Source organism: Pelobates fuscus, chromosome 9 (assembly GCF_036172605.1).
Source record: "Pelobates fuscus isolate aPelFus1 chromosome 9, aPelFus1.pri, whole genome shotgun sequence".
Classification (NCBI taxonomy): domain Eukaryota; kingdom Metazoa; phylum Chordata; class Amphibia; order Anura; family Pelobatidae; genus Pelobates; species Pelobates fuscus.
The window spans coordinates 32117394-32133564 of NC_086325.1; the positions used below are offsets into that span (position 1 = coordinate 32117394).

The 16171-nt window shown below is 43.4% G+C and overlaps 1 protein-coding gene across 1 annotated transcript in view; it reads right to left on the reverse strand.

The window, feature by feature from the left end:
* The window catches only part of POF1B (POF1B actin binding protein), a 76119-nt gene that overhangs the window by 28373 nt on the left and 31575 nt on the right, over window positions 1-16171 (reverse strand). The window contains exons 3-7 of the mRNA XM_063433420.1: window positions 10576-10641; window positions 7274-7339; window positions 4737-4802; window positions 3863-3925; window positions 947-1009 (exon numbers count right to left, since the gene is read on the reverse strand). Coding sequence (XP_063289490.1) covers window positions 947-1009; window positions 3863-3925; window positions 4737-4802; window positions 7274-7339; window positions 10576-10641 — 324 coding nt within the window. The remainder of the gene's footprint in view (window positions 1-946; window positions 1010-3862; window positions 3926-4736; window positions 4803-7273; window positions 7340-10575; window positions 10642-16171) is intronic.

Genomic DNA, 16171 nt, shown 5'->3' on the forward strand with positions numbered 1-16171 from the left:
GGCTGCTATTTGCGACCATTGATTTAGTTCAGGAAAGGGCTGTATTAAAATAGCAGGAACTGTTATCCAGAAGCAAAATTTCCACAAGTCAGACAGACCAGGACATGCATGTTTGAGTGTCGCCCTGAAATTAGGGAAACTTTGGAAAAAAATGATTTGCCAGTTGAAATAACAGAGAGACAATGTAATAATAGAAATACACTTATGACCCAACTGCCATCTGAAAAAAAAATGCACCAAAGAGATTGTGGTGAGACCAAACACAATAAAACTATCCCTAGTGCAAATAGATACATTACTGTTGTGCATCCCCTGCATATCTCAAGTTGGACTTGAGCCCAAATATTAATGTAAAGATTTTTTTTATTTTTTTTACTTTTTCCCCACGATCCTCTATTATAATGAAATTTCGCAAACGGGCACATTTTAACGGTTTTCCATGATTTTGGTTTTCTTTGATTTCAGTTGGTGAAATAAAAAAAGGCAAAGAAATGTATTCAAAAATATTTGCGACATATGACAATATTGCAGACAAATCAACAACACAAGTAAATTGTACGTTTACAATGTTCAGAAATAGACTTATTACAAAAGCAGTGTTCCTCATCGAAAGCCATTGCAGAACTGAAAATGTGATCGATAGTTCTACATTATTTGTTTTTCCTAAATGTTCCCTTTATAGTTAACTTTGCTCAAAGTGAAAGGCATAATATTTACTGAGTTTTAAGAAGTTCAAATCAAAATAGTCCACAAAAACTAAACATCAGAAACAGAATAAAGAAAGTGGTTTGTAAAATCCTGTAAGGGTCAGATGATGGGTAAAATTATAACATAGATGGACGGCAGTAAAACAGAGAAAAATACAGACTTAGGTCTCATCTTGTGAAAGAGCCATTTAGTCAGCAAGATTGCTCCAGTTTTCATAAATATGATATTTCGCACCCACCTGTTCAGGATTCTGTACGATGTATCTTCGCACGGTTTCATGTTGATACGGGGCCTGGATTTCCTGCAACACATATCAGTTTGCACATAATTAGCCACATGTTATAGTGCAGACTGATTGACCAGGTCAGATCTATTCCCCTCAATGTGCCATCTGAACTAGGCAGTGTAGATTTGACTTGGCAGGCAGTACCTATGCACTTAATCCTGTTTTGGCAACGGCAGATCTACAGCAGTCAAATCTCTCCCGTTCTTCTGACTGCACTAGAAAATCTGTTCTGGATTATTACTGCAATTACCGTATATACTCGAGTATAAGTGGAGTTTTTGGGCACATTTTTTGTGCTGAAAAACCCCAACTCGACTTATATTCGAGTCAATGTCTGTATTATGGCAACTTACATTGCCATAATACAGAACAGGGGCTGTGTAGGAGGGGGGCTGGCAGGAAGCATTTACTTACCTCTCCTGCAGCTCCTGTCAGCTCCTTTCTCATCCGCGCCGGTCCGGTCCGGTCAGCACCTCTGTCAGCTCCCAGTGTAAGTCTCGCGAGAGCCGCGGGGTCATAGTCTCTCCCGAGACTTACAGTGTGAGCTGGCAGAGGGAGCTGCACGGACCGGCACGGAGGAGAAGGGGGCTGACAGGAGATGCAGGAGATCCACTGAACTGCCAATGCCACTGGACCACCAGGGAGTGAGAGCCCCCCTCCCTGCCATGTATCAAGCAGGGAGGGGGGGACGAAAAAAATAAAATAAAATAATATTTAAAAAATAATAATAATGAAAATAAATTATTACAATAATTAAAAAAAAATAAATAATAAAAATGCCCACCCCCCACCAAGGCTCTGCAACACACACACACACACACACACTGCACTCATATACACACACACTGCATTCAATATAGACACACACACACTGTAAATAAATATTCAATTAATATAATTTGTTTACGATCTAATTTTATTTAGAAATTTACCAGTAGCTGCTGCATTTCCCACCCTAGTCTTATACTCGAGTCAATAAGTTTTCCCAGTTTTTTGGGGTAAAATTAGGGGCCTCGGCTTATATTCGGGTCGGCTTATACTCGAGTATATACGGTAATTATTTTGTTTGATTTCTTAGAGCCAGAACATCATCTTGCTAATAACGTGAAAGGTCAGTTGCCAGTTGATTTTTTAGAAAAAATACCAACTAACTTTCTGTAACTCAAGCCAGTTGTAAACATTAAAAGATGGTGTGCTTGGCACTTTTCAAAGACTCGTTATTACCCAGCTTCCCAATTCCGGGGAAGAATTTTGTATTAATAATCAAATCAAAACTTAGAACGTATCAAAAGTATGTTAAACATGGCATGGACAAAGGGAAAACAACAATGGGAAAATGTACAAGAGTTAAAAAAGGCTTGGGGGAATAGTAAACATTTTTCCATCCACAAACAAAGCATACATGGGGACACAGGACAATTCTAGTGATATCATTATGATTTGCTGCTCAGAAAATATTAAATGGACGCTACAGACACCAGAACTACAACAGCTTAATGTATTGTCCCTGCAGACTAAGCATTCTGAGACAAATCAGTGTTTACATGGTTTCCTAGGACAACCTCTAGTGGCTGTTACTCTGAAAGCCACAAGAGGGACTTCCTGGGCTCTGTCCTGCAAAGACAGAGGGACCAACATTCAGCATTAGCATGGAAACCCTGAATGCACCCCATAATCCTAAAGATATGCATTGACTGAACCCATCTCTATTAGGAGATGGTAATTGGCGTAGCAAAGGCGATTTGCTGCACATGCACACTATCCTTCCACTCCTTCACTATGGGAAAGCATTTGATTGGGTGAGATCACCAGGGATGATGACCTCACCGTAGAAGTGGGGAGGCACAAATAAATATAATATAATTAATTTATATATTTTGATAACAGGTAAGAGCCAATTGACCCGCCATGAAACAGGATTTTTTTTTTCTTATTTTGTGTTCTTGATATGTTGTAGAACACGCCAGGCACTCTAGAGCTCCAACACTGCATCGTTTTTTACGGAGTCTACTGGGAGGATATTTCATGTACCTGCCATCAGTTGCTTGGAGGTATTTTCACATTACCCGGGTTATTATTAGTTAATTTTGTGTCATTTTTTCAATTATTTAATTTGTCATAAGTTAACCTCCTCTTTAGGAGTATAGTCTTGTGTCATCTACCCGTTCCATCCGTCATCTAGAATGGGCAAATTACTTTGATGAAGACTTTTTATGTCCAATCTTTGGGCATATAAGTAATTTCTAGCCATTTATAAACCGAGAAGCAATTGAAGAGGAGAAGGATATGTAGATTTATTGGACTAAAAGGGTTCTAAACAAACTGGAAATTTTCTTTTCATATATGACTTTAAAATACGAATACAAATAGAGCAATATTTTGTTTAACCAATCTATAGTAAGATTAGCTGGAAATAACACTTGGACATCAGTTTGTGTTTCAGTGTGGAGGTGGCCATCTTGAAATTGCATCGCCTATTTCAAGCCCTCCGTGACAAGTTACTAATAAGAAACAAGGCTGCAGAAATCATGTGATGTCACCAGCCAATCAGAGATTGGGATTTGCATAGTAGTTCCCAGCATTCCAAAGACCAGGCAACAGCAAATACTCTTCAAACTTTGTGATAATGATCTTTAGAAGTGTTAATGCCTGGAGTTTAGGCACAGTTACAGAAATATTCATAGACAGACATTTACAGGGTTATTTACCAAAGTGAGAATTCAAGGTGAATTCAAAGAGTATTTCAAATTTAAGGCCATCTTAAATTCGCTGTTGCTTGTTGGATAACAATTTTCAAATGTAATCCTTACAGAGACTGCGTTGAGCTTGTACAGAGAGAATAGAATTATCTCGCTATTCTCTTCTTACCTGTTCGGGGTTTTGAACAATGTATCTTCTTATTGTTTGTTGAGGATAAGGGACTGCGACTTCCTACCAAAACAAGTTACAATTAAAATCATCCTTTTAATATCATAGATAATAATTAATGTCTGATATTCATGTATGCAGTACACTTAGGTACCCTCTCAAAAGTTTTTTCGAGTGCAGCATTTTTTGGGGATTTTAGGAGCCAACCAATCACAGTGTTCTGATAGACACCAGGGGGGAAATAACTTTCTGGGACCAGAAGACTAGTCAAGAACGAGGGTAGCCAATCTTCGGCCATCCAGATGTTGAGGAGTGCATCTCCCATAATCCTTTCAAAGTCATAATGCTGGCAATGCATCAAGGTAGATGTAGTCCACAAAATCTGGAGTGCCAAAGGTTGCTTACCCCATCCTGGACCCTAATTGAGCTATAAACACTAGGTTTTGAATTCTTAATGGGATTGACCCTTATAGTGCCCAGGAGGCCATGCAAATACTGGGCCATTATTTAAATAACACCCCACTCTGTAGTCCATGAGCTGGACACAGGAGAGGACACTCATTGTAAGTCTTTTGATTTGTGTGCCTTTTTAATTTTTAAATTGGAAAGACTCAACCAGTTTTCTCTGTGTGAGAGAGCCAATCGGGTCTCTCTTATGACACGATAAGGTCTTGCAGAGCTTAATATGTCTTCTTTACTGACTTGACTGCTTATAACTGTACACAGTGACAAAATGTTACGGTCTGCAATTATAATTGACAAACTAATGCCTGTATTTCCTAAGGCCTATCGGTTAGAACCAGGCTGAAAGCATATGCTGCACACGCACGGCGGGAGAATGCTAGGAAGACAACCAATAATTCTATCTTCATACCTGCTCATTGTTCTGGACGATGTACCTCCGAATGGTCTCCTGAGAGTATGGCGGAGAGTGTACTTCCTGTAAGAAAACAGCATGCATCTTCAGTTTCCACCAATGAGCAAATGAAACAAGTTTGATTGGTTTGTACACTAAATGCTTTGTTTTTCTAAACAAGAGTTTCAAGGCATTTCCCAACATTCTCAGAGAATAAATACTTAACATAATTAAAAAGGTTCCTTGGCAGTTGGCAGGAATGAAAACGCATGCATAGGCATGATGACACCAGTGAAGTGAAAGTTCTACCCAAAGCACACTGTGACCCCTGTATCTTGATCAATTTAAAGGGGGGACAGTCAAAATCGGGGATGGCTGTTTTTGAATCCAGATATAAAATAAAAAATAACATTTTTAAAAGTATACCTTGTATTACTCTTCATAAATTTAAGGGACACTCTTGGCACCATAACCAGTTACAGAAATTATTGACGTTTTTATGGTGTCAAGGTAATGTATTTGCAGCTTTTTGTTTCAAATATTTGACAAACGTATGTCGCTGCTGACATGGAGGGATTTGCAGTTGCTACTCCCCAGAGGTGAACACTTTTAAGTTCACAGACAGACCCTGTTTCTGTGAAAATTGGTGCTGCACAAGGCCATGCAAGCCCAGTAGCAATCAACACAGAAATAGACCACTATTTGTACTTGAGGCACCTGCAAATGTCTCATGTCAGAGCAGTGTGCGTGCAGCAGTGGTGGAAATACCGCCGCTCATCGTGTGGCCCAGGCACTTAGTGCCACCCAATGGTCATATTTGATCAAGGGCCTGATTAGGCGCCGTGGCCATTTAACAGCATGACTGGGCCCCATGGTCTCTGTAAAGCCGTGGTTCTTGGAGGAAGAGATTACAATGCACTCCTCCCAGCTTACCAATGAGAAGTGCGGGAAAACAAGAAAGGGGGAGGATTACAGAAAGGAGAGAGAGCCTGAACCAGACTCTCATCAGATTTAGCCTCCTGGGATTAATTAAATTGTGATCTATGTGTGTCAGTGTGTATGTATGCGTCAGTATGTGCGTATCTGTGTGTGTTTCAGTGTGTACGTGTGGGGCAGTGTACATGCATACATCCCAGCAATCAAACACCAGCTCTACATACAAACACTAAATACAAGTACACCACTGCTTTCAAAAAGTAGCAATACATACAAACATACAACTGCATTCAAAAAAACATACATTCAAACACACACACTGCTCACAAACACTGCTTCTGCAAGTATGTGCATCTGGTAAATCCCCAGCTGGAAAAGCATTATGTGAGTTGTATGACATATGGGGATCTACCTTTTGGCCATGCTTGCGCTAGAGGGGGCCCCAAACAAATTCTTGCAGCAAGGCGCTCTCTACATTAGTTCCGCCACTGGTGTAAAAACTGTAATTTCTGACTCTCCGGTTGCCAAAAATCGCACATATCAATGGTAATTGCTGAGATAAAGAAATTTGAGTGGTTCTGTTTATATTTATCAGAAAAGATCAAGAATAGAAAAATATTCAATTACGTTTTGTTTGAAGCAGTTTGAAAGGATCCTAATGTCTTCTGAGTAACAAAGCCAACTTTATTGTACAAAACAATAGCAATTCACAATGCACGACCCTTACCATCAAACTACCATTTAGTAAGTAGTTAATGCAACAATTTATCACCCAGTTAGAAAATACTTTACACAAACTATGCACATTTTAAATAAAAACAAAAATTAAAACCAACTATAAAAAAAAAAAAAAAAAGAAACAGTCTAAAAATCCTAACTTGCTGAAACAGCGCTTCTGCCTCAGGCGCTCTCACATACTTGAATTGTGCAGAAAGCTTGAAGTGGAGAAAGGGTGGAGGCACACACAAAGTGCCAGAGGGCAAATAAAAAGTTACTATCATGCAAAAATTAACCCTATCCAAAAGGAGGAAATTGTAGTTACTCAGCAAGTTATCAAAAGTTACCTATTGAACAATATATCTAGAATATAAAAACGCTAAAAATATAGCTATATAAGCACAGATGGGGTGAGAGAAAAAAATGTGCAAAATTTCTATAACGCCTCAAAAAGTACTGAACATTTCTGATACAGAGTTAAGTCTCAAAAAGCTGCTGCACACCTGTGTGTACCCAATTCCCACACCAACAAACAGACAAAATACTTATAAAGGTGGAGCGCAAAATCAAATCCACATTTGTGGATCCACAAAATGTGGATTTGATTTTGCGCTCCACCTTTATAAGTATTTTAAAAGTTACCAATTGGCTGCTTTTAGTTTGCAACTGCATTCAGCCATCTTTTTTTTCCATAAATGGCATATTTGAGGCAATAAAGGAGAGTATGATTTAGAGGGGCTGCAGGGGCACAGATGTTAAACCCTCCTTACAGTTAATAAGAGCCCATGTCATTCAGAACATAATGATACGTAGAACGGTGGGATTGGGTTAAGCTCTAAACACAGCAATGACAATTCGAGATAAAAAAAGGTAAAAATGAAAAAACAAAGACGTTGTCATACCGTTTCAGGATTCTGAACAATGTATCTTCGTATGGTCCCCTGTGAGTATGTTGGTGATTGTACTTCCTAGAAAAAACATAGAATAAAAAGGGGGTTTTAGACATAATTAGTATTTTTTGGGAACAGAAAATACACACATCTTATATATCTAAAAAGAAAGAAGAACATTGTTATTTTATGTGTTGGATACAAAAATACTAAAACGAAGTACACCAAAAAAACAAAACAACTTACTTCATTCCGTTTTAAGAATCACTTAAAGATTAAGGCAAGATTTATGCTAAGTGTGTGGCACTTCGATGAACACTCCAGTTGTGGCACCTGCGTTAAAAGTCTGATCATGCACAGTACCTCAGCGGCAGATTCAGAACCAAATCTCAGGAGGAGCAGTTGGAGATTATTTACAGGCACAATAACCACTACAGCTCTCTATAGTTGTTATGGTTCCAGGAGTTCCATGACGCCCTCCCAGAGTAAGCAGTCAACCCGTTTAAGAACCGTTTGACAACTTAACTGGGGTCTGCTGGGATAGGGCCTGTAGCAGTAATGTGTGCAGGGCTGATGCAAGGATTCTTAGCTACACAGGCAAAGATGCATTTTGCCACCCACCCTGCAAAAAAAAGTGCATCTTCACCTGTGTGTCTTGTAACCAGCCCCCCCGCTCCCTTTTTGAATGTATTACTTTCTTACCATCTTTAGTGTTTCATATCCCCTCTTTTGAATGTATTAACCTTTTGTGCTTTAGTGTATCTTACAACCTCTTTTGTATGTCTCTTACTTACACCCATCCCCTTTTTGTGTCTCTTTGGTTTTTTTTTCTCCACCACAGCCCCTCTGTGTGGCTATTTCTCCCCTTAGTCCGTTTTGTGTGTCCCTCCCCTCCAGATCCATGTATGTGTCTTTTCTTCCAAGCCATGTAGTCATTCATATCTCCGCCCCCTCTTCACAGCTTGTGGCAGGCACCAGTGAAGGAGGCTCCTCGGGTGGCAGTAAGCTGGGCTGATGGTATGAGGCTGCGCTGAGGGTAGAGCTTCATAAAGTAACCAGCTGGAGGGGAGTGCTTCCCTCCAGCCGGACAGCCTGACATTGCGCCGCCAGGGCCGGTGCGCCCTAAGGCGGCCACCTTGGCCGGTGCGCCCTAAGGCGGCCACCTGGGCCGCCTTATGGTAGCGCCAGCCCTGAATGTGTGTGTGTGTGTGTGTGAGAGAGGTACAATGTGTGTGTGTTTGTGTGTGAGGGGTGCAATGTGTGTGATGTGTGCAATATGTGTGTGTGTGAGGAGTGCAGTGTATGTGTGAGAGTTGCAATGTCTGTGTGTGAGGGGTACAGTGTGTGTGTGTGTGAGAATGGGGCAGTGTATGTGTATAAGGGCAGTATGAATGTGTATGGGGGGCAGTGTGTGTGAAAATGATTAGCTTAAGGCAAATATATATTTAAATTAGAATAATACTAAAACCTTATATCCCCCCTCCCTTCTTACCTTTACTGAGGGAGGGGGGATATTTCCTGCAAAATAATAGTGAGCAGAGGGGGCAGGTGGTCTAGATGGTGGTTTTAACACTAAAGTCAGGAACACATGTTTGTGTTCCTGACCCTATAGTGTTCCTTTAAAGAAGCAATGTAAATTGTTAGTGTAGCACTCACCTGAGAGATTTTGCCTTGATGTGGCTGGTGAGCTTACACTTAAATGGCCATTGGAGTGATACCAAAAAACTTCAGATATTTAAACGTGCATACGAAACTGGGACAGTGTGCTAAGAACTTTTTTTATTTTGGTTTTAGTCTAAAATTAAATTGGTCTACAAATAAGCCACGGTCTTTTCACAAAAGACACTTCAGTGACAGTCTTCTGGGGACACGAAGCACTTGGACCACAACCCTATAGTCTTGTTGTACAGGTTATTGTAGTTATAATACAATCATCGGATTCATTATACTTACATCACTTTGCTATATCCTCACACCTCTTTTTCTGATGACATGGGAGAAGACAAAGCTCTCCCAGATACAAAAAATATATTGTACAATGTAGGAGTGCATCCAGCACTCCCATAGCTTTCTATAAAGAGCTCGTGAGGCTACAAGTACCCTAATTTATGGGGTGGGAAGATTAAGTAGCTACTCAGCAAGTTGACAAAAGTAAGCCATTGATATTTAGTTTGTCACTGTTGTGTCGAACAGAACCTCGCCACAGGCTCCTGCCAGCCTCATGCCTCAGGGCTATGGGCCCTGCAATATACCTTGCCCAATGCACTTTAAAAGGCTCAGTTCAGGTGATTTATGTACTTTTGTACTCCAGAAAGAGAGACTGACCGTTAGCCCTGATTCCCTGGAACTGTTTTGGGCATAGGAACATGTGCACGTTCGGACAAAATTATGACGCACGTTCGGGTGATTTTTGGATATGCTGGTCCCCTATATCAGGGCTCTCAGGGGATATGACTTTTGTGGGGTTTTCATGTGTTTTGGGGTACTTTTGGGATGTTGTTAAAATGTATGTTTTCTGTGCCTGGAGATAATTGAGTTTAGTACAGTTCCTGACTCAATTATCCCTCAGGCACAGGGGAGGGATTACCCTGTTTTGTGTGGGAGTGTCCTGGACCTGAGAGCCAATATAATTAAAGTGTGTACCTTGTCATAGTCCCCCCTCAGGTCCAGTGGGGAATGCCCCAGGCATATGTTATGGAAAACCCCTTGCATGGGGACCTGCATATAAGGCCAATTGTGGACCCAATTAAAACAGTTCCTCTTCCCCCTTAACATAGAGCCTCGTCTCATGTGTGGAGGGGACAGCTATATTCACTCTGGGGATTGCTACACTCCTTATACTCCCTTGGATTATAATCACTTGCTCTTGTAAGAGCTATCCTGCTATACTCTCTGGAGTAGGAGAGGTCTACCCACTGGAAGCTGGATCCTGGTCTTGGGTCCAGGGTGGGTGGAGGACAGCGAGGCCCCAACCAAGCTGCAACGCTGGCTGTGGGGACTACGGTTGTTATGGTGTCTGGTGGAGTGCTTGGAAGTACTCAGTGAGCACAAGGAAGCATCGATTGGCGGAGGCACCCAGTCGGGGTGCCAGGCGGTCCGCCACAACTGTATTCAGCCATGTTGATTTTTTTTTTCATAAATGGCGTATTTGAGGCAACGAAGACAATCAATATCTTACACTCTTCAAGAATTTCTTGTGAAAAACTATACTACGTAGAAAATATTAAATATTTTAATCAGTATGCTATAAATAAACAAACAATGACAATTCTTAATATAAAATAAAAGTAAATAAAAAAAAAACTTCATCATACCGGTTCAGGGTTCTGAACAATGTATCTTCGTATGGTCCCCTGTGAGTATGTTGGTGACTGTGTTTCCTAGAACAGAAAAAAAAAAAAAAAAAAAAAAAGGAGGGTTTCAATCATAATTTAGTATTTTGTAACAAAAAATACACACACCACATATCTTCCCAAATAGAACGTAATGGACAGCTTTTAAAAACTATTATATTAAAAAACAAAACCATAAACAAGACATACGGTAACTTGTATACAAAAGAATTTTTTTTTTTTTTTTTTTTGTGTTTGATAAAAAAAAAAAAACAGCACAAAAAAAAAAATCCAAAAAACAAAACAAAATCATCACACTTCCCTCATTTTGCCACAACCAGTTTTGGTGCCTGTGTCAAAAGCTTGATCCTTGTTCCAAAGGATCACTAGTATAAAAACAACAAGATTTCAACAACATTTTAACATGATAGGTGTCTTTATCACGTACCGTGTCGAAACATTGCCTGACCTTTTTTAATGGCTAAATAAACCCACATTACGCAGTTTATACGGAGTGCTGGCGTCTTATTGGCAAGATTTCTGCACTAGATGTCCCTTGGTAGAAACACTGCCAAAAGTGGGGAACTGGGTATGGATGGGGCTAGGTTCGCCTACCATGTCCCCAATCCACTAGTGGGCACAGTTGCTGTAAGCTGGCCCATATTCCAAAAGCCAGGTCTTGGTGGTCGAGAAGGAAAAGCAGGGAGATCAGTACTTCTAGTAAAACAAAATCTACTCTTCCTGCTCACTGATATTTTCTGGGCTGTTACTTAAAAGTGTGAGTACGATAAGAGGCTGCTCTAGACTTTCGCACGCCTTACTCAGTACGTGAACATGATGCCCCCCACTAACATCCATAATAAAAATAATGCAAGCTATAATATTAATAACTGGCCAGGATCTCTGGTGTCTAGTGGTAAGAACTCCTTCCCGGTTCACCTCTGCATGTCACACAAAATAATAATCTTGCACCGGGGTCTCTCTACGTTCATTCTGCCTCTGGCTGTACTCTCCTGATGGTGACTCTGATGCTCTGGAAGACTCTCAGGCAGCGTCTCCCTCAGCTCCATATCCCTCTCTCCCCCTATCTTCCCTACACCCGACTCTCACTCCTCAGCTCCATCTCCCTATCATCCACATAGCTCTTTCTTCCTCTCCCCCCAGCTCAATTAAGTCTTACTGAAGGAGGGGAGAGGCTTAAACTGTGATTTCAGCAGCTTCCTGATGTATAGCAGTGTGAAGGCCGGTGAGGACAGGCAAATACAGACCAGCTCCTTCACAGATACAACCTTCGCCCAGGCTTTCAACAATTAGTGCAGTCTAATACTGGAGGACCACCTACAATATTATCTGATGCTTGGCACCTATGCTGGTGCTCACTATTCCTCCCCCGAATATGTGCCATTGTGAGGAGCAGCTGACTGAGGTCACTCCTCGCACCTCCTAATAGTGGGCAGCCCTCAGGCCCTGCTCTCCAGTTAGGCGGCTGCGAGGAACAGCAAGTGCGAGGTCTTAGGTAGCCGCCTAAATCATCTAATTAGAGAGCCGCCTATGAGTAAGAGTGCAGAAAAACAAAGGAACAGAATAAAAGAAATCTGAGCAGCAAAACCAACGGACCCAACTGCTTTTCCATCTAGAGTCTAGACCAAGCATGTCAAAGTCGCGGGACATATGCGGCCCACAATGAATATTTTTGCGGCCCAGCGAGCCGCAAGTTTGCCATGCTTACTAAAGCAGAGTAGGCACCTGCTCGCCCCACATTGCAGGTGCCTACTCTGCCAAAATTACCCGGCTGGGGAGGAGAGGTCCCTGGCGGCAGTGAGGGAGCTCAGACTTCCTGCTCCCTCACGGGCACCTGGCATCACTAAACTGCACGCGTAAGGAAGCAGGAAGACTGAGCGAAGGAGAGAAGATCAGGGAGAGGCCCCACACCAGCTCCCAAAAGTAGGGAGCAATAAATAAAATGAGGTGAGTGTGTGCACATGTGTTTGTGTGTGTCTGTCAGTGTGTGTGTGTGTGTCTGTCTGTCTGTCAGAGAGAGTGTCTGTCAGAGAGTGTGTGTCTGTCAGAGAGTGTGTGTCTGTCAGAGAGTGTGTGTCTGTGTTGGTCAGTGTTGCGATGGCCGGACAGTGGAGGACCTGGAGGTGCACGGAGGCACGTGACGGGTAGTCAATATTGGTTTTGTTTAAAGGGCTGGGGTTTAGTAGAGAGGGTGCTGGGATTTAGTATAAGGGGAGGGGCTGTAATTTAGTACAGAGGGGGGGACTGGTATTTAGTACAGAGGGGGGTGCTGTTTTTGTTTTTGTTTTTTTTTTAAACTTAAACCTTGTTTATGTGGCCCGGGCTAGCCTTTGAGTTTGACATGCTTGGTCTAGACCAAGAATTGTATTTCATGATACAGAATGCTAATAACTGCTCAGATAGTAAATATATATACACACACGCACAACAAACACACACACAAAGTGTATGTGAGACTAATGCACTAAAAGCAGGACTGTTGGGATCACATGAAGAATGATATATGATATAGCCAGCTGGCTGATCAGTATAAAGATGATGTATGTGATGAATATCGGACCATAATGTCAAGAAAGAATAGTAAATATTATTACAGAGAGTTACATTCACCATCATCATGTGAATAACCACTGACTGTAAAATGAAGGGATAGCTCACAGGTGTACACTCACAAGCACACAGTAAATAACACAATGTCAGTAAAGAATACGTCAAGCAAAAAATGCCTTGTTGGAATTCCCAAGGCACCTTTAGTGTTGTTGGTTTTTTTAACGTTTTTAATTTTCCCCAAGTCTTAAAGCATCTATGATCTAATCCTCTTGTGGAACAGGCTCGATGAGTAGGAAACCAGATAAGTAACTTCACTCAGTGCTTGTTATTTAATATAAGTGGAGATACTGGTAATGACATACGGTGCCACAATTAACACTTTTAAATAACAATCGACCCTATAAAACAATCTGGGATGTCATTAGAGGTTTTAATGAGCTAAGCCGGATGGTTAGAGGAACGCCTGCCTAGGAAACCCAATAGTATTTCAAAACAGACATTCCGACAATGAGAAAGAGCATGTACGCAAAAGACTATATGATAAGAGAGAAGGAGGACCAGAGGTTTTAAGTTATATTTTTCCAGCATGTTAGACATTAAAAAAAAAAAAATCACGGGGGGGCGTGGTCTGCAGCCGAGCGAGCTGGACGTGTCTGGCTAGAGCTCCGCTGTAACCACAGTGCCAACGGCTAACAAAGGCTGAAATTCGATATTTTTCGACATATTCTCCGACTCACCAGTAAGGGGGACCGGGATGGAAAAACGGAATCAAAGAAAACCGGTGAAAAAACCCTCGGAATCGGTGACTTCGGTCCCCGATATGTTTGCGGCCTCACGAGCCGCGAGGCTATCCACCCAAGATGGCGGTCGGGACGGCCTGGGGACACCTACCTCTCCTGCGAGCCCCGGCAGCGGTGCTGCTGCAGGGGCATTGGACTCGGAGGCCAGCCAAATATTGGCCAAACTATCGGAGGTACGCACATACCTGGCCACAGAAATTGTCCGCACTACGACGGAAGTGAAGGCCGAAATCCAAGCCCTGGGTACGAGGACGGCGGCTCTCGAACAAAGGATGGAGTCTACAGTACAGGCCCACAACGAGTCAGCTGCACAAATAAACTCCTTAACGACCCAACTGCAGATGGCCGCAGCGGCGATAGATGACCTTGGCAACAGGTCGCGGCGGAATAATATCCGCCTCCGTGGCCTCCCGGAACAGGAGGGAGAGGGGTCCCTGGTGGAAGTGGTCTTGAAGATCTTTAGACCGCTTCTCCCCGATGTGCCAGAACACCTATGGCACATCGAGCGGGCTCACCGGGCGCTCCGTGCCAGGAGGACGGATGATAAGAGACCGAGAGACGTAATTATTAAATTTCTCTCCTTCCAGACAAAGGAAGCATTGATGAAACGTGGCAGAGACGGCCCAATAACATATAACGGGGCAGACCTTGCATTGTATCAGGACTTAACCCCTGCTACCTTGAAGAAACGACGAGACTGGCGTCCTGTTACGGAAATTCTACAAATGGAATCTATTAAATATGCATGGGGTCACCCTTTTCGATTATTGGCCTTCAAAAATGGTCGCACGAAAGTCCTCCATGCTGATGGCGATCCGGCTGCGTTCCTATCGGAGCTCGGGATTCGTATACCGGAGGGTTTCGCGGTTCTGAGGTCTTCGGCGGAGGTCCTCCCTGCCTTGCCTCGGGAGTGGTACACAGCAGGCGAATGATTTCGGATCCTTTAACTTGGCGTTGGGTGAGCGGCCGGTGGCCCAAAGCGGTGAGCTTTTCCGGGTGGGCCCTTATTGTTTGGGAGGGGGATTGCGGGAATCCCTCATCCTCCCCACTTTTGTTTTTTCACCCGGGACCCGGGGGCCCCTTATAGAATTGCCCAGAAATGTTTATTTTCCTTCTATCGGGGGGGGGGGGGGCACTAGTATTGGGGTGGGCTAGGGATTTCTCCCACTCCCATATGTTCGTTATTGCACCCCCATACCGTCCCTCCTCACCCGGCCCCTACTCTCTCTACACCTCTGTGGCCCCGGGATAGGGAGCGTTCAAAGGAATGATGGCGAACTGCCCTTTTTGATTGACTATCACAAACTCACGGCGGCCGTGGGCGTACTCTATACTTTTAATGATCGTTATTTACTATGCTTTGCTCTGATGTTTTATTCCCGGGTCGCCTTGATTTTCATTCGGGGGGTGGGGGAGGAGGGAGCCGGTGATGTTCGAATCTGTATGGTTATTTTTACGTTAAACGATAATCATGTCGGTTTTTCCCTATCGTGTATATCAGGTTTACGGAGCTCGGGGGGTTCGAGCCGGGACGTGTAGGGGGTATCTCTCCGCCTCTAATTATTAGGCCTATACGGCAACTCGGCCCTAGTGACCAATGACCCCCTCTCACCTCCCCCGTTTTATGCAATGCACCCTATTAAATCTGCTCCCCCCCCCTAGTTTTAATACGAGGGAGGCGATACCCCCTTGGGGTGACGGGTGGGATAAATCATTTTACTTTTTGTGCCCCTCTCCTTAGGCGGTTAGACGCCCCAGGTTCGCTGCCTCATGTTGTTTTGCGTTATATTTTCCTACGGGCTCCGCCCTGATTCTGACCCACTGGCAATTCCGGGTCTTATTTGCCCCCCCCCCCCCCCCCTCCCCCCTCCCCCCTCACCGTACGCTCCTTGCCCTCGGGACCGTCCATCCCGCTCCGGGGTGCATTTATTTATTAGCTGTTCATCCCCACCCCCCCCCCCCGCCCCGTCGGTGGGGGTTATCCCCTCTGGGATTGGGGGTGGGGGGGCAGGCGGATTCCTCCACGGGACGGGGGGATGGGGCGGGGTTGGGGCCCCTCTGTTGGACTGTGGGCCCGGGCTGGCCCTGGTGGGATCGCGAGACGTCTCGCCCATTGTTATATCGTTTTTCATGCGAAAGTTATTCGAATAGGCACCCTGTTGGTGCCCATTTTTTCGTTGGTCTATGTCTGGGCGACTCTGGAGCCT